The 17,886-nt window shown below is 43.7% G+C and overlaps 1 protein-coding gene across 5 annotated transcripts in view; it reads left to right on the top strand.

The window, feature by feature from the left end:
• Window positions 1–2,676: 2,676 nt before the first annotated feature.
• The window catches only part of Nktr (natural killer cell triggering receptor), a 48,183-nt gene continuing 32,973 nt past the window's right edge, over window positions 2,677–17,886 (top strand). Inside the window, exons 1-2 of one of the 5 annotated variants that reach the window (XM_048334695.1) lie at window positions 2,677–2,780; window positions 3,166–3,248. In XM_048334695.1, the coding sequence (XP_048190652.1) occupies window positions 3,191–3,248 (58 nt within the window). In that variant the 5' untranslated portion in view covers window positions 2,677–2,780; window positions 3,166–3,190. Of the gene's footprint in view, window positions 2,874–3,165; window positions 3,249–17,886 lie in introns of all 5 variants that reach the window. The other 4 variants (XM_048334704.1, XM_048334703.1, XM_048334697.1 and 1 more) reach the window with 4 other exon arrangements.

Raw genomic sequence — 17,886 nt, 5'->3', positions numbered from 1 at the left:
CCCATTCTAGATTCATCCAGTTGTGTCCCTGTCGTGCTGTTAGGTTTATCCCACTGTTACCCACTAGATCTAGGAACTCATTCCAATGTAAGATTCCGTTATTTGGGTTAAGGGTACATCAGATGAGACTTAATTTTGCATCACATCAGAAAGGACCTGATCTAATTTTATATTTCACTATTCATTACATAGTGCTGATTTTCTTTTATAGCAAGATGGTGGTATTGGCGTTTGAACTCTGCTCATCATGCTTGCTAAGCAAGTGCTCCACCACTTGAGCCACTCCTCTTTTGAGTTAGTTTTCAAATAGGGTGTCCCATGGGCTGGGGATATGGCCTAGTGGCAAGAGTGCTTGCCTCATATACATGAGACCCTGGGTTCAATTCCCCAGCACCACATATACAGAAAACGGCCAGAAGTGGCGCTGTGGCTCAAGTGGCAGAGTGCTAGCCTTGAGCAAAAAGAAGCCAGGGACAGTGCTCAGGCCCTGAGTCCAAGCCCCAGGACTGGCCAAAAACAAAACAAACAAAACAAAAAATCAAATAGGGTGTCCCATTTTTGAGTGGGGCTGGCCTTAGATATAGTCTATTAACATCAGAGACCTTCTGCATATCTCAGATTACAGGCTGGACCACCATGCCCAGCTTGTTTGTTGGGATGGGATCTGGCTGCCTTAATTGTCCCTTTCAATGGTTAATATGATAAGCTTTTTAGTGCATGGTTGTTTACACTTAAAAAAGTTTTTTTACTAGCCTGGTACTGGAGGGTTCATACCTGTATTCCTACCTAGGATCATATTTCATAGCCAGCTTTGACAGGAAAATCCATGACTCTTTTCTCCGATCAACTATTCAGAAAAAGCCAAAAATGGCGCTATGGCTCAAGTGGTATAGTGATAACCTTGAGCATAAAGAGGTTTAAGGACAGTGCCCAGGTCATGAGTTCTAGCCCCAGGCAAAATAAATAATTTATTGTTATTACAAGGGTGCTTTCAGAGGGGTTATAGTTACGTAAGTTAGGTAAAGTACATATTTTGAACAATGTCATTCTTTCCCTCTCTCCCAGTGTCTTCTACACTTTTAAAGAGTAATTTTAAGCTAGCTACTGGTGGCTCATGCCTGTAATCCTAGCTACTCGGGAGGTTAAGATCTGAGGATCATGGTTCAAAGCTGGCCCAGGCAGGAAAGTTTGTGAGACTCTATCTCCATTAACCACCAGAAAACCAGAAGTGGTGCTGTGGCTTAAAATGGTAGTGCTAGTCATGAGCAAAAAGCACAGGGACACAGTGCCCAGGCCCCCAACCACTGACAAAAGCCACAGGACCAACAAAAAATGTTATTAAAAAATGTGTCCCTAGGGGCTGGGAATATGGCCTAGTGGCAAGAGTGCTTGGATCACATACATGAAGCCCTGGGTTCAATTCCCCAAGCACCACATATACAGAAAATGGCCAGAAGTGGCGCTGTGGCTCAAGTGGCAGAGTGCTAGCCTTGAGCAAAAAATGAAGCCAGGGACAGTGCTCTGGCCCTGAGTCCAAGCCCCAGGACTGGCCAAAAAAATGTGTCCCTAATATACAGAGATGAATGAAATACGAATCACAAAGAACACGCACACACTATGTCAAAGGAGTTCAGTGAATGAGAGATAATCTTCAACATTCCCCCAAAGGAAAATGTGAACGCCCAACTCCAACCTAACATAAACCAATTCTAAGACTATGCACTTAAAACTTAGAAGTTAAAACTAAAATTTCCAGATGGGATCTTTTTTTTTTTTTGCCAGTCCTGGGACTTGGACTGTCCCTGGCAACCTTTTGCTCAAGGCTGTTAACACTCTTACCACTTGAGCACCACTTCCAGCTTTTTCTGTGTATGGAGTGCTGAGGAATCGAACCCAGGGCTTCATGCATGCTAGGCAAACACTGTACCACAAAGCCACATTCCCAATCAACCCCGTGGGTAGAGATTTTTGAGCACAGAAAAACATCCAAATGTTAAAAGGGGAAAATAAGCATTAAGTGGCTACCAAAGATTAAAACTGCTCTGCAGAAAGACAAAGGGATGGACTGTCAAACCCAAGAATAAGAAGGAGTGACACTGTCCAAAAAGAAATGTGCTTATTACATGACTTCCATAACTACTCTACATCACCTTTATAGTAATTAAAAATAAAAAGATTGGGAGGGGGTATTCGCATTTATGTAATGTAATGAGATTTATGCTCAAAACCACATTTTGTAATAAAACATCTGTGTATCCTCAACTCTTAAATTACATGCACCTAGATATGAAACTGAACAAATTACTTGAACAAAAGATGTAAAATTCACTCAGAATGTCAAAAAAAACCAAACAGCCAATGCTGGAAGGACGGCTTAAAAGTAGGATATATCATAACTCTTCCTCGAAAAACAATCAGATCCAAGTGCCACGTGGGGTTTTCCACTTGAAGAAGCAACTCATTCACACCCTAGGCAGGTAAATCTCGCGATACCTGAGAAAGCGGCGGCTGCTCACAGCCTCCGGGTAAGTCCAGATGCCGTGTGGGCGTGTCGAAGCCTCTGATTGGGTGGTGGAGGCTGTGAGGGCGGGGCATAGACCTGCCACGTTATTTATAACCGGAGGCACCGGACTTGCTCACGTTCCCAAAGCCGGAGCTGTGGCTCCCATCGCGCCCAACGTGTACCAAGCCACACACGCTCGCCCGCCGCGAGATTGAGCTCTCGCGGTGTTTGCCGCCGCTCTCGCGGGATCTGGCGTGGCACTGGGAATCCGGCCCAGGGGGAAAGGCGGCGGCGGCGTTGGCGTTCCGTTACCGACGTTGGCTTCGGTCGGCGGTGGCCAAGTTTTCTGGGGGAAGGGGAGGTCAGCCAGGTGAAGAGCTCGCCGGGGAGCTCTGGAGTCCGGGGCGCGAGTGGAGCCCTCTGTCCGGGACTCAGAGAGCGGGGTGCCGGGGGGCGAGGTCGGACTGAGGTGCCGCCGGGGGTGGCGGGCCGAGGCTTCCTGGGGGCGCGGCCGGGCCGTGGCGTCGGTGGGCGAGGTCGGGGCACCCGGGGGGCGAGGCCGCGCCGGCGGGCGCTGCAGGGGCGGGGGGGGGGGGAGGGTGGGAGGGGTGGTGGGCTCCGCCCCGGTCCTGACCGCTCTCCTCCCCTTCCCCCACACCCCCAGTTCGTGCTGTCCCCTCGGTCGCCATGGGGGTGCAGGACCGACCCCAGTGTCACTTCGACATCGAGATCAACCGGGAGCCGGGTGAGCTGGAGCTTGGGGGTCCGTGAAGAGGGGTGGGGGGTGGGCACAGGAAAACAGAGTGAAGTGCCAGACTTTGAAGTCAGGCCCCATTTTACCACTTGAACCCCATTTTAGAATCGAACCCTGAGCCAATCAGATTTGTACCTGTGTCCTAATCTTGCTTGCTTGAACACCTGATTGTAGTAACCTTGTTCTTTGCCTTTATAAGCCCTGTATAACCACAGCTCGGGGGGCTCCCTCCTCACCTCCGCTGTGTCGGTGGGTAGGACGAGACCGGAATTGCAGCTCACTTAAATAAAGCCCGCCTTGGAAAAAACAAAAACAAAAACCGAGGGGCCAGAGTTGTTTTTGGGAAGATGAGGCAGGATAAACGAGAGGCATGCAAAACAAAGGTACAGAGACTATACTTGTAAGAAATGGTGACAGGCCCTTTGGTTACTACATTGGGCCCTACTGGCCCATGCCTTACCTCTATATCATCCCCTAGACATGCAAGCCATTGAAATGGACAGAATGGAGCCATGATTGGCTCCCAAGGTACCAAAAAGAAAAAGGGGAAAATGAAGTGCCAGACTTTGAAGTCAGGCCCCATTTTACCACGTGAACCCCATTTTAGAATCAAACCCTGAGCCAGTCAGATTTGTACCTGTGTCCTAATCTTGCTTGCTTGAACACCTGATTGTTGTAACCTTGTTCTTTGCATTTATAAGCCCTGTATCACAGCTCGGGGCTCCCTCCTAACCTCCGCTGTGTCGGTGGGTAGGACGAGGCCCGAGTTGCAGCTCGCTTAAATAAAGCCTTGCCTTACTTTTGCATTTCGGAATGTCTGAGTCTCGGTGGTCTTCTTGGTGGTGGTCTTGCGACTTGGCACAACAAGAGCCCCGTCCCCGAAGTCTCTGGGGAGCTGGGGACCAGTGCGTCCCCCACACCCCAGTGGGAATCCTGACCTTATGCTCTCTCCTCTCTCTCTCCTCTCTCTCCCCTCTCTCTCTCTCCTCTGTCTCTCCCCTCATACCCCCCACCCACCCCGACATGCTGTCCTACCTAGCCTGGCAGCCAAGAAAAATGGGGTGCCTTCCCTCTCCCTGTTCTCCCAGGAGGTCCACACTCCTGGTGGTCCCTGGTTTGGGGTAGTATTGAATTGCAAGCCACCTCAGTCTTTTTGTTTTGGGAAATGTAGGTCTGTATTCTGTTATTTCCACAATCACAGCAAGAGTATTCAGAGATCAACTCTTGTTTTCCCATAAAACTTTTTTTTTTTTTTTAACTCAGGACTGGGGCACTGTCCCTGAGCTGCTTTGGCTCACGGCTAGCAAGCACTCTTACCACTTGAGCCACAGCACCACTTCTGACCTTTTCTGTGTATGTGGTGCTGAGGAGTGGAACCTAGGGCATGCATGCTAGGAGCAGCACTCTACCACTAAGCCACATCCCTAGCCCTCCTTTAAAACTCTTTAATCTAGAATTTTTCTTCTTGACTGCTCAGGGTGGGGAGGGGTGGGGGAATGGCTTTAGGGAATGTCTGGAGATAAATCAGAGCATTCTTAATAAACAGCACTCTTGCAGGGGACAGCAGAGGAAGAAGTAACTTTGTCCAAAAAGAATTGTACTCATTGTCTAACTTATGAAATGGTAACCCCTCTGTACAACACCTTAACAACAATAAAATTATATATATATGTATACACACATACCTATAAAGAATTGAAACATATGCGCTTAACATTGGTGGTTTTTTAAATTAGGATTTATTAATATTCAGCTATACAGTAGTAGATGGGTTTTTATCCACCAAAAAGCTGGAAGTGGAGGTGTGGCTCAAGTAGTAGAGTACCATCCTTGAACAAAAAAGCCTGCCTGCCTGCCTGTTTACCTTCCCAGTACCAGCCTTGAACCAAAAAGCCTGCTTGTCTGCCTATTTACCTTCTTTCTCTTTCCTCCCTCTTTCCCTTTCTTTCCATTTCTTCTTTCCTTTTTCCTTCCCTTCCCCTTTCTCTTTTCCATTTTTATCTCAGCCTCCTGAGTAGCTAGGATGATAGGCAGGAGCCACCAGCACCTGGCTTAACGGATGATAATTGGCAATTTCATATGGTTCAGTCTTGTATAATACTTGATTGACACATCTAAGAATGTTGCCTAAAGGCCAGGCACTGGTGGCTCATGCCTATAACACTGGCAACTCAGGAGGCTAAGATCTAAAAATCATGGTTTGAGGCCAGCCTAGGCAGAAAAGTCCATGAGACTCCAGTATGAAAAAGCTGGAAATGGAGCTGTGGCTCAAGTGGTAAGACACTAGCTTTGAGCAAAAAAAGTCAAGGACAGTGCCCAGGCCCTGAATTAAAGCTCCAGGACTGGTTCCAGAAATAATGATACTTACATCACAAGTTAACTATTGAATAAGACCATGGAATGAAAGTATATATTAAAAGAGGAAAAGCCTTCAAATTATATGAGTTTTGTCCTCTTTGAATTTTACATGAAATAATTCAGGACTGTTCATTTACATTTCCTTTTCAGGCTTTAAAGTAAGGTTTTGATTTCCTTAATAGAGACAGAAGTATTCATGTTGTTTCTTGAGTGAGTTTTGTAGTTTGGTGGCTCATATTTTAATTTTTTTATGCTAGTCCTGGGCTTGAACTCCGCTTAGGAATTGTCCCTGAGTTCTTGTGCTTAAGGCTGGTGCTCTACTAGTTGAGCCACAGTTCCATTTTTTGGTAGTAAATTGAAGGTAAAAGTCTCACTGGCTTTCCTGACCAGTCTGGCTTTGAACCTTGATCTTCAGATCTCAGCCTCTTGAGAAGTTAGGATTACAGGTGTGAGCCACCAGTGTGGCATTTTGGTGGCTTTTAAGAAATTGATGCATTTTGCTTAAGTTGTGAGATTTATATACATAGAGTTGTTAGTCTAAGTAATGTTATCTTTCTCTCTTGATATTGATGAACTATGTCTTTTTTTCTGTTTAGAGGTTTGTCAGTTTTATGGCCAAAGAAACATTTTAGTCTCATTGAATTTTCTCCTGCTCTTTTTCTGTTTCAAATTCTGTTTTTATCATTTCTAGTGCTTTGCTCCTGTTTTAGTTTTTAAGGTGGACAGTTAGCTCATTTCCTTTTCTAACATAAGAGCTAAATTATATAAACATAGAGGAAGGTTTATAGGTTTCGCAAAAATTTTGATGTTAGTCATTTTCTTTTTCTGATTTTCTCTCAGACTTTTTAACTGACATTACCTATAAGTATTTCAACTTCTAAGTAGAGATTGAGTATCCTTTATCAGAAGGAACAGGACCAGGAATGTTTCAGGAATTAAGATATTTGTGGATTTTGGAATATTCACATGTATGTAAGATATCTTGGGGATAAATCCCAGCTCTGAATACAATGTGTCTGTTTCATATTTGTATTATACATGTAGTCTAGTAAGCATGTAGGTTTTTGTTGTTATTGTTTGTGGTAGTGGGGTTTGAACTTGTATTCTCACTTAGTAAGCAGGTTCTCAGCCATTTAAAGCCAGATACTTTTTAGTGAATCTGAATTTTGACTAGTAGTGTCTGTCAGATTTAATTGGTTGTCCATAACCTATATATATATATGTATGTATATATTTGTAATCTGCCATTGGTGCCCAGAGTGGTCTACAAAATGTCAATTAAATCAAGTTGACCAATAGTATTCTTCAATAGTCTCTCTGATTTTCTGTTTGTTTAAGAAAGGAGTATTGAAGTGTCTGGGTAAAATTGTCTGTTTGCTTATTTCCCCTTGCACTTTTTATTTTTATTTTTTTGCCTTTCCTGGGGCTTGAACTCAGGGCCTGAGCACTGTCCCTGAGTTTCTTTTGCTCAAGGCTAGCACTCTACCACCTAAGTCACAGCGCCACTTCTGGCTTTTTCTGTTTATGTGGTAGTAAGGAATGGAACCCAGGGCTTCATGCATGCTAGGCAAGCACTCTACCACTAAGTCAGCCCCTCCTCTTGCACTGTTGCTAGTTTTTGCTAAATTTCCTATAAGGCATTGGATGCATACATATTTAGAATTGTTCTCTTCCTAGGGAATTGATTCTTTTACCATTCTGTAATAACCCTTTCTGTTTCTGGTAATTTTCTTGCTCTAAAATTTACTGTGTCATATAGCTACTTGAGCTTTCTTCTAGTGTTAACAAGGAGTATCATTTTTCAATCTGTTCATCCTACTTTGTATTATATTTAAAGTGGCTTTCTTGTAGAGTGCAAGCAGATGGATCTTATTTTTATTTATTTTTATCCACTTTGACAATTTCTGTCATTTTGTTTTTAACTGTATTTAATATGTTCCTTGTGCTTGCATTTGTCTTTTCATTTATTTGTGGGTTTTGTGCAGTCTTCTTTGTTTGTTTTTTCCTTTTTGAGACAAGCTCCTACTGTGTTGGCCCAACTAGCCTCAAACGTTTTGAAACCCACACATTATATTTTCTGAACTGTTCCGTGTGAGTTGCTTACATCATAGCTCTTTGTCTTGAAATGCTTCACTGTGTATTTCTTTTTCTTTTATTTTTGCCAGTCCTGGGGCTGGAACTTAGGTTCTGGGCACTGTCCCTGAGTTTCTTTTGCTCAAGGCTACCACTCTACCACTTGAGCCACAGCGCCACTTCTGGCTTTTTCTGTGTATGTGGTTCTGAGGAATCGAACCCAGGGCTTCATGCATGCTAGGCAAGCACTCTACCTCTAAGCCACATCAGTCCTTCACTATGTATTTCTTAAGAATAGGGATATTGTCAGTACCTCATAAAATACATCTGTACAGTATTTACATATTCTCTTAGTCTAAAAAGTCACTTATACAGAATCCATTCTAGCATCAGATGCTACTGTTATCTCTCATGTCCTTTTCTCTTCTACAGTATAGCCCTTTTTGGTCTTTGAGGATGTTAGCATTTTCTCCTTTTAAATAGAACATTAAGCATTTTGTATTGTCAGAGGCTTGAACTTGGTTTTCAAACATGATAGCCAGTGTAGTTTCTTTAGGGGCATGTAGAGGAATTTCTTTCCGTTATATGCATCTGACAGCAATATTGTACATTCTTGGCAGTGTATCAAAATAGATATCATTGAGACTATGGTTGAAATGGGTGTATTTACTTTCTGTTTAAGATACATAGAAAGACTTGAAAGTGTGTCCTTAGTAAATATACATTTTAAAACATTGGGAAGTGATAATGTGTTTTTGTTTTTGTTTTTTGGGTTTTTTTTTTTGTTGTTTTTTTTTGGCCAGTCCTGGGGCTTGGACTCAGGGCCTGATCACTGTCCCTGGCTTCTTTTTGCTCAAGGCTAGCACTCTGCCACTTGAGCCACAGCGCCACTTCTGGCCATCTTCTGTATATGTGGTGCTGGGGAATCAAACCCAGGGCCTCATGTATATGAGGCAGGCACTCTTGCCACTAGGCCATATCCCCAGCCCTGGGAAGTGATAATGTGTTTTAAGAGATAATGAGTAGTACTTGTGAACCTGCTTGAGCCATTTAACCTCTTTGTAAAGTGGAAGTCCTATTTATCTTAATATGGTTCTAGAAGATAATAGTATAACTAGTTATAGTCACAATTGACAATTTCCCTTCAAACTATAGACTCAAGCTAGAGGGAACAGATTGGTACTAAAGGAGCATGCGAGTGTACCTCCTACCTGAGCTCCCCCTAGGCTATAAGCTCATGAATGGAAAGTAAACACATTATTAAATTTAAATGACCTCCATTTTTTAATTGCTCATGAGTTAAACAGGACACTAGTGCCTGTCCAATAAAGATTGTTGACAGGAGTTACTAAATAGTACCACCCACCTGCCTTAGACATTGTGTTTTTGTAGCATGAATTTAAATGGGGTAGATTAAAGAGCATGATTTTAATTAGGCAGACAACTAATGTTAATTAGTAGTGGAGAAGTGATAGTGTGGCAGGGAGGAGCAGTTTGTTCACCAGCTCTGTGAATCTGAGTCGTTTTGGTCTCAACAGTGATTTCAAGGTCACCATGCTTATTGACAGAGCTGCAGAAGGAGGCAAAAGTGCTGGGCGGTCAATTTGTAGGAGTTCCTCAGTGTTGCTTAGATTTTACAGCTAAATATCTGCTTTCAGTATTGATAATCCTAATGAATATAGTGGTTGTATTTTTTTCTTAGTGTGCATTTCTAATATAAGAAATAAAAATACTGTAACTTGAAATTCCCTTGTCTTTTCTCTATCCTCATTTCTCATGACAATGCAATAATTCCTTTTTTTTTTGCCAGTCCTGGGGCTTGAACTCAGGGCCTGGGCACTGTCCCTGAGCTTCTTTTGCTCAAGCTAGCACTCTACCACTTGAGCCACAGCGCCATTTTTCTGTGTATTTGGCGCTGAGGAATTGAAACCAGGGCTTTATGCATGCTAGGCAAGTACTCTACCACTTAAGCCACACTGCCAGCCAGTGATGCAGTTTTTCTTTTTCTTTTTTTCTGCCAGTACTGGGGCTTGAACTCAGGGCCTGGGCGCTGTCCCTGAGCTTCTTTTGCTCAAGGCTAGCACTCTACCTCTTGAGTCACAGCTCTACTTCTGGCTTTTTCTGTTTATGTGGTGCTGAGGAATCAAGCCCAGGGCTTTGTGCATGCTAGGCAAGCACTCTACCTATAAGCCAAATTCTCTCAGCCCTTACAATACAATATTTCTTAAAATTCTGAAACTACGTACTTGCAGAACCGTCTATGTTTGTAAAGAGCTTTGTGCAATATCTGACATACACACAGACACATTAATTTTATCTTTAAGAAAAAACTGCTTTTATTGCATGTGTACTGGGTCAAGTAAGGGCACAGCTTTACAGAACCTATAGTTTAGCCTGAATAATTGGTGGGACATAATACTTACTCAGATGGTCAGTTATTTAGCAAAAAATGTTAACAGGAATAAGCAGGTTTGAAAACAACCTAAAAAGGTTGTTTTCAATTAGGCAGAGGAGGCAAGACCTGGGTTACTGAGGAAGTTATCTAGATGTGAAGACCGAGCCTCCCAAAAGCTTTTCTCAAAAATTGCATTCAAAGCATCTAATTGTGGGCTGAGCTTAGTGGTAAGAGTATTTTCTAGCATGTGCTGAGCCGTGGGTCTAGTCTCTTGACCCTGCATAAACTAACAAACAGAATAAACTCCCTAATTATAAATTCTTTTTTTATTTGTTTATTAATTGAACATAAATTTTTTTACAAGGTGTTGTGCAAAAAGGGTACAGTTACATAGTAGGGCAGTGTGTACATTTCTTGTGATATCTTACGTCCTGTTTTTCTATCCCTTGTCTAGGTCAGGTAGACATATATACAATATACAATGTATCAAGAACATATACAGTATTCACAGACTTGGTCTCTACTGTCTCTCCGTCTCCCTTTGTTAACAGTCATATATCAGGGAGATCATGCCCCTTTGTTTTCTGTGTTCTAGGCTTGTCTCGCTCAACATTATTTGTTCAAGTTCTGACCATTTTCCTGTGAACAACAATATTTCACCATTCCTAATCGCTATGTAGTATTCCATTGTGTATAAGTACCATATTTTTTGGATCCATTTGTCTGTGGAGGGGCATCTGGGTTGTTTCCATATTTTGGCTATTGTGAATTGTGCCGCGATAAACATGGAAGTACAAATGTCTTTTTGATATCTTGGGTTTTGCTGTTTAGGGTAGATGCCTAGGAGTGGTATGGCTGGGTCATAGGGTAGATCTATATTGAGCTTTTTGAGAAACCTCCATACTGTTCTCCAAAGTGGTTGTACTAATTTTCACTCCCACCAACAATGGAGAAGGGTTCCTCTTTCCCCACAGCCCCTCCAGCATTTGTTGTTTCCTGAGTTCAGAGTATAGGCCATTCTAACTGGGGTGAGGTGGTATCTCAGGGTTGTTTTCATTTGCATTTCCTTTACTAGCAGGGATGTTGAGCATTTCCTCATGTGTTTCTTTGCCATTTTTATATCTTCTCTTGTGAAGTCTCTCTTTAGCTCTTTTGCCCATTTCCTAATAGGTTTATTGGGCTTGGAGGGGCTTTGTTTTTTGAGTTCTCTGTAGATGACAGATATCAGGCCTTTGTCTGTTGCTGTGCTGGTAAATATCCGTTCCCATATCGTTGGCTGTCTTTCTATTTTGGTGGCTATGACCTTAGCTGTGCAAAAACTTTTTAATTTGTAGTAGTCCCATTTGTCGAGTCTTTCCCCTATTTGTTGTGCCCCTGGGACTCTATTCAGGAAGTTCCTTCCTGTGCCTATAAGTTCTAGCGTCTTTCCTATTCTGTCCTTCAGTAGTTTCAAGGATTCAGGTCTGATATTGAGGTCCTTGATCCATTTTGAATTGATCTTGGTGCATGGTGATAGGCTTGGGTCTACTTTGAGTTTTCTGCATATGGCTGCCCAGTTCTCCCAGCACTAGTAGTTGAAGAGGCTATGTTTATTCCATTGTATGTCTTTAGCTCCTTTGTCGAATATCAGTTGGCTGTAAGAGTGCGGTTTTATTTCTGGATCTTCAATTCTAATCCATTGGTCTTCCGATCTGTTCTTATACCAATACCATGCTGTTTTTGTTATGATGGCCTTGTAGTAAAGCTTGAAGTCTGGTATTGTGATACCTCCTGCACTGCTTCTTTTGCCTAGAATTGCTTTGGCTATTCTAGGTTTTTTGCTGTTCCATATGAATTTATGGATTGGTTTCTCTATTTCAGTGAAGAATGTGGCTGGGATTTTGATAGGTATTGCATTGAGTTTGTATAACAATTTGGGCAATATGGCCATTTTCACTATATTGATTCTGCCTACCCATGAGCATGGGAGGTCTTTCCATCTCCTTGTGTCTTCTTTGATTTCCCTTATTAGATTTTTGTAGTTTTCATTGAATAGGTCCGTCACGTCCTTGGTTAAGTTGATCCCTAGGTACTTTATTCTTTTTTTGGCTACTGTAAATGGAATTGTTTCCATAATTTCCTTTTGGGTTTGTCTATTGCTGGTGTACAGAAAAGCTGCTGACTTTTGTGAATTGATTTTGTATCCTTCTACTTTGCCAAAATGGTTTATTAGGTGTAGGAGTTTGGGTACTGAGTTGTTTGGGTCCTTCAGATATTAGATCATGTCGTCTGCAAATAGGGATAGCTTGATTTCTGCCTTGCTGATGCGGATCCCTTTGATGTCCTCCTCTTGCCTTATTGCTATGGCTAGGGATTCCAGCACTATGTTGAACAGAAGTGGGGAGAGTGGGCATCCTTGTCTTATTCCTGAGTTTAGGGGGAATGATTTAAGTTTCTCTCCATTTAATATGATATTAGCAGTTGGTCTGTTGTATATGGCTTTTATTGTTTTGAGGAATGTTCCATCTATTCCTGTTCTCTCCAAAGCTTTTAATAGGTATGGATGTTGTATTTTGTCAAAGGCTTTTTGGGCATCGACCGAGATAACAATGTAATTCTAAATTTTAGATCTGTTTATGTGGTGAATTACGTTGATTGATTTACGGATGTTGAACCATCCTTGTGACTGAGGGATGAAGCCTACTTGGTCATGATATATGATTTTCTTGATTAGTTTCTGGATCCTGTTAGCTAATATTTTATTGAGGAGCTTTGCGTCTGTGTTCATTAGTGATATTGGTCTGTAGTTCTCTTTTTTTGTTGGGTCTTTGCCTGGTTTGGGAATGAGTATGATATTAGCTTCGTAGAATGAGTTTGGGATTTCTCCCTCTGTTTCTATTTCGCGGAAGAGTTTGAGGAGTATTGGTATTAGCTCCTCACTAAAGGTTTTGTAGAATTCGTTGGTGAAAACATCTGGGCCTGGGCTTTTCTTAGTAGGGAGGTTCTTGATTACCTCCTGTATCTCACCGTAAGTTATTGGTTTATTTAGTTGATTTATTTCTTCTGGGTTCAGTTTGGGCAGTTTGTACTTCTCTAAGAATTGATCCATTTCTGTAAAATTATTGTTTTTTGCTGAGTAGAGGTTTTGGAAATAGCTCCTTATGATTGTTTGAATATCGTGTGTACTTGTAATTTTTCCGGTAGAGTCCCTGATTTTACGTATATGAGTCTCTTCTCTTCTCTTTTTTTGTAAGTCTTGCAAGGGGTCTGTCAATTTTGTTTATTTTCTCAAAGAACCAGCTTTTAGTCTTATTTATTTGTTGAATGGTCTTTCTATTTTCAATCAGATTTATCTCTTCTTTAACCTTTGTGATCTCTCCCCTCCTAGTCGTTTTAGATTCTGTCATTTCTTGTTTCTCCAGTTGTTTTAGTTTCATCGTGAGGTTATTCACCTGCTCTGCTTCCATTCTTTTAATGTGGGTGCTGAGTGCAATGATCTTGCCCCTCAGTACTGCCTTAGCTGTGTCCCATAGGTTTCTTTGTGATGTGTTTTCTTTGTCATTGTGGCTTATGAATTCGTTGATTTCATCTTTAATTTGGTCTGTGGCCCAAGTGTTGGATAGCAGCATGGGGTTTAGCCTCCAAGAGTGTGTATAGCCCCTGAGGTATCCTTTGTTGTTGAGAGTTACCTTTAATCCAGTGTGATCAGATATAATACATGGTGGGCTATGACGTGGTCTATTTTGGAATATGATCCATGGGCTGCTGAAAAGAAGGTGTATTGGGTCTCTGTAGGGTGGAAGGTTCTATATAGGTCTGTTAGATCCATTTGGGAAATGGTGTTATTTAGGTCCTCAGCTCCCTTACTAATCCTCTGGGTGTTGGATCTGTCTCTTGGAGAGAGAAGAGTATTAAAGTCACCCACTATGATTGTGTTTGCGTCTATCTTGTTCTGTAATTCTGTGAGAATTTGCTTGACATATGTAGGGCCTCTTTTGTTTGGTGAGTATACATTTATCACCGTGATTTCTTGATTCTGGATTTTTCCTTGTATTAATATGTAGTGTCCTTCTTTGTCTTTTTGAGTTGACTTTAATGAGAAATCCAGCTTGTCTGAAATCAGACTGGCTACACCTGCCGTTTTGGTGGGTGCATTTGCTTGGTAGATCTTGCTCCATCCTTTCATTAGAAGCCTGTTTTTGTCCCTTGCTGTAAGGTGGGTCTCTTGTAGACAGCAGATGTCAACTTTTTGTTTGCGAATCCATTCTGCCAGTCTGCTCCTCTTTATCGGGGAGTTTAAACCATTTATGTTTAAAGAGATCAAGGATAGGGGTGTTTTTTCTCCTTCCATTTTCTTGTTGGGCTGTTTTTTCCTCTTTTTTTTTTTTTTCTTGTCTTTAGTGAGCTGGTCTTTCTGCTGGACTTTGGCTATTGAAGTTTCTTTCTGATTCTGTCTGTGTGTCTTTTACGATCTCTGTTGGGTAGGGTTCCCCTCTTAAAATTCGCTGTAGGGCTGGTTTTTTATTCACATACTCCTTTAGCTCCTCTTTGGTGTGGCAAGATCTGGTTTTCCCTTTGAATGTGAACTCCAATTTCACTGGATATTTGATCCGAGGTTGCAAATTGTTATTCTGAAGTACTTGGATGGTGTTCTTCCACTCGCTTCGAGCTTGGTAAGTTTGTGTGGATAAGTCGGATGTTATTCGAATCCTCTTCCCATTGAAGAAAGTTTCCTTCTTCGCTTTGGCTGAATTCAGAATTTGCTCTTTAATCTTGAGGTCTGTAGTCTTGAATATTATGTGCCTTGGGGTGGCTTTCCTGGGGTCTGGCCTGCCAGGTGTCCTATAGGCTTCGGTTACCTGGATGGGATCCCCTGTGAGATTGGGGAAGTTTTCTGCAATAACTTTATTGAGAACATGATGAAGCCCTCTGCTCTGGTATTCGGCTCCTTCTTCTATTCCAATTATGTGCAGATTATATCTCTTGTCTTTGTCCATTAGTTCCTGGATTAGTCTTCCCTGAAGCTTCACCTTTTCTTGGAGTGTGGTCATTTTCTGGTTGTTGTCGGCTGCTTCATCGTCCAGGCGAGAGATTCTGGATTCTATATGGTCCACTCTTTGTGTTATGTTTTCAATTGCGGAGTTTATGGATGTCAGAGAGCTATTTATGGTTGTCATATCAGCTCTGATCGTGGAAATTTCTTCCTTTAAAGAGTTGTATTTTAAATCTATTTTTTCATGCATTTCAATTCTCAGGATGTGGAGATTTTCTTTAAAGGAGGCTTGCGTTGTATCCATTTTTGCTTCCATTTCTTTAAAGGAGGCTTGCATTGTATCTATTTTTGCTTCCATTTCTTTCTTGGCTTCCTTGGTGTCCTTCCAGATTTCCGCTCTAAACTCCTGGAATTGTTTTCTGATTTCATTTCTGACGCTTTCGATCATTCCTGTTAACATGGCCTCATTTGCTTTTTTAGTCTCCATCTCCTCTTCAGTCGTGCTGCTTTTTGGAGCTGGCGAGTTGGCTTGCCCTTTAATGAACTGAGTTATGTTTCTTTGTGATTTGCGCATCTGGAGGTCTGTGTAGGTCTTCCCTCCCTCCTGTGTAGGCGTGTCTACAGCAGCAGGTGCTGTCGCTGTGGCCCCGCCCACCAGTGCGGGGTATGCCTACCAGAGTGGGCGCTGTCGCCGGGCGCCCCGCCCTCCGGTGCGCTGTGCGTCCACTACAACAGGCACTTTAGCGGGATATGCCTCCCAGAGCGAGCCCTGGGTTGTTGGGTTGTGTTTGCGCCCTCCCGCGAGTCCGTTGGGGGGGCGGTATGTGTGGGGCCCAGTGGGATCGGCTGTCCGGGTGTGGGTTAGCACCCTCAGACCTCGCCTCCGCTGCGAGGGGGGGACGTGATCAGGCCCAGGTGTCCCTGCTGGGCATGTATTGCCCACCAGCGCCTGTGATTTTAGTTGTAAGAGTCTGCGAGGTCCAGGCACCTCGGGTGGGGCTTGCACTGCTGGCCGTCCCCCGGCCCCTGTTGGAAAGGGGGCGGGGCCAGTTCTGCCAGTTCAGGAACCTGTGGGGCCTTGGGGCTGCTCCGCCCTTCCCCTACTAAACTGGCTTCCCAGCGCCTGATGGGAGCTCCCCGCCTGATTTGGGGGTTCTTTGTTCCCTCGGGTGGGGAGGGAGAGGGAGGGAGATCTAGCTTCTTTGTAGGGCTTGGGTCTCTGATAGCTGGTCTCCCGTTGGGGGAGGGGATAATGGGGGACTCAGAGTTGCTGCTTTGTGTGTGTGTCCCGCGCAGCCGTTGGTCCTTCTGGGGTTGGCGAAGTGTCGTGGTGGCTTCCCCGGTTCCCTCTTTCTGGCGCGCTGGATTCCCTTGTCCGAACCCGGTGTGGACCCGAACTTCTCGTCGCTGCCGGTGTGCGTCTTGGTTCCCACCCTCCCTTGTGTCCGTGGGGTCTCCCGCTATCTGAATTCTGCGCTCCTGGCAGCCTGTCTGCCGATCGCCGGGTTCCCCTTTCCCAGCCTGGCCCTGTTTGGGCCAGGGTCGGCTGGTGGGGGGAGGGTGCCCCGGAGATTCTCCGGCTCCGTGTAGGTTTTCGGTTCTTCTTTTTTGCTCCTTTTTGTTTTCCTGCGTTTCTCCACTGCTTCTGGCTGCTGGTTTTGCTGGGTTCTTGATGGGGTGTTGGGTGTTGGAGTTCCCAGCTCGCTATTCAGTTGGAGCAAGTCGGGGTGCCTCCCTATTCTGTCGGCGCCATCTTTCTGTCTCCCCTATAAATTCTTCACTCTGTAAGCCTTGCTATAGATGGCGCCCACTCCCCAAGTGTTTGCGGGTGAAAAGTGAGACTGAAGTCAAAAGAACCATGCAGGGGCTGGGGATATAGCCTAGTGGCAGGAGTGCCTGCCTCGGATACACGAGGCCCTAGGTTCGATTCCCCAGCACCACATATACAGAAAACGGCCAGAAGCGGCGCTGTGGCTCAAGTGGCAGAGTGCTAGCCTTGAGCGGGAAGAAGCCAGGGACAGTGCTCAGGCCCTGAGTCCAAGGCCCAGGACTGGCCAAAAAAAAAGAACCATGCAGAAAAGGGCTGGGTGCATGCTGAGTGTAATGTGTCTACCTAGCAAGCACAAAACCTGAGTTCAACTCCCAGAGTCTGGCAGTAGAGCCCAGGCTGTCTTTCTTTGACCTCAGGATCCTCCCTCATGCTTGGTCAACACCACATACCTCACCATACGCCCTGTCTGAGAGTTTTTATAGAGGTGTTATCATTTCAGTGTCAGCATCACTTATCAGAGAATCTTGAGACTTTTTCCCTTCTTTGGAGATTGGGGAGTAGGCCTTTCTGGTAATCAGTTCCCATCCTGAAACTAGCAGTTATCTTTATAGACATTTTGTTTATTTTATTTATTGTTTATTTTATTTTTGTCTGTGGAACTCAGGAGAGCCTTGGTGTTGTCCTGGAGCTTTTCTACTCAAGGCTAGTGCTCTACCATTTTGAGCCACAGTGCCACTTCTGGTTTTCTGGAGTCTTAATTGGAGCTGAGAGTCTCATGGACTTTCTTGTCCAGGACAGCTTTTTGAACCATGATCCTCAGATCTTAGCCTCCTGAGTAGCTAGGATGACAGGCATGAGCTGAAAGACGTTCTTATCATCCACAATATTCCAAGAGATTTAGAAGCTCTATGTTAGAAGCTAGAGAGAAAGACCAAATATTGAAACAAAAGATGAGATTAAAGGAGTGACCACTACACCTGGCTTAGAAAAATTTTTGTGGCTATTAAGAGGGTGATTTGGGCTGGGAATGTGGCTTAGTGGCAGAGTACTTGCCTAGCAT

Source organism: Perognathus longimembris, chromosome 26 (assembly GCF_023159225.1).
Source record: "Perognathus longimembris pacificus isolate PPM17 chromosome 26, ASM2315922v1, whole genome shotgun sequence".
Taxonomy (NCBI): domain Eukaryota; kingdom Metazoa; phylum Chordata; class Mammalia; order Rodentia; family Heteromyidae; genus Perognathus; species Perognathus longimembris.
The sequence above is the reverse complement of the archived record's forward strand: the minus strand, read 5'-3'. Positions and strand labels throughout refer to the sequence as shown.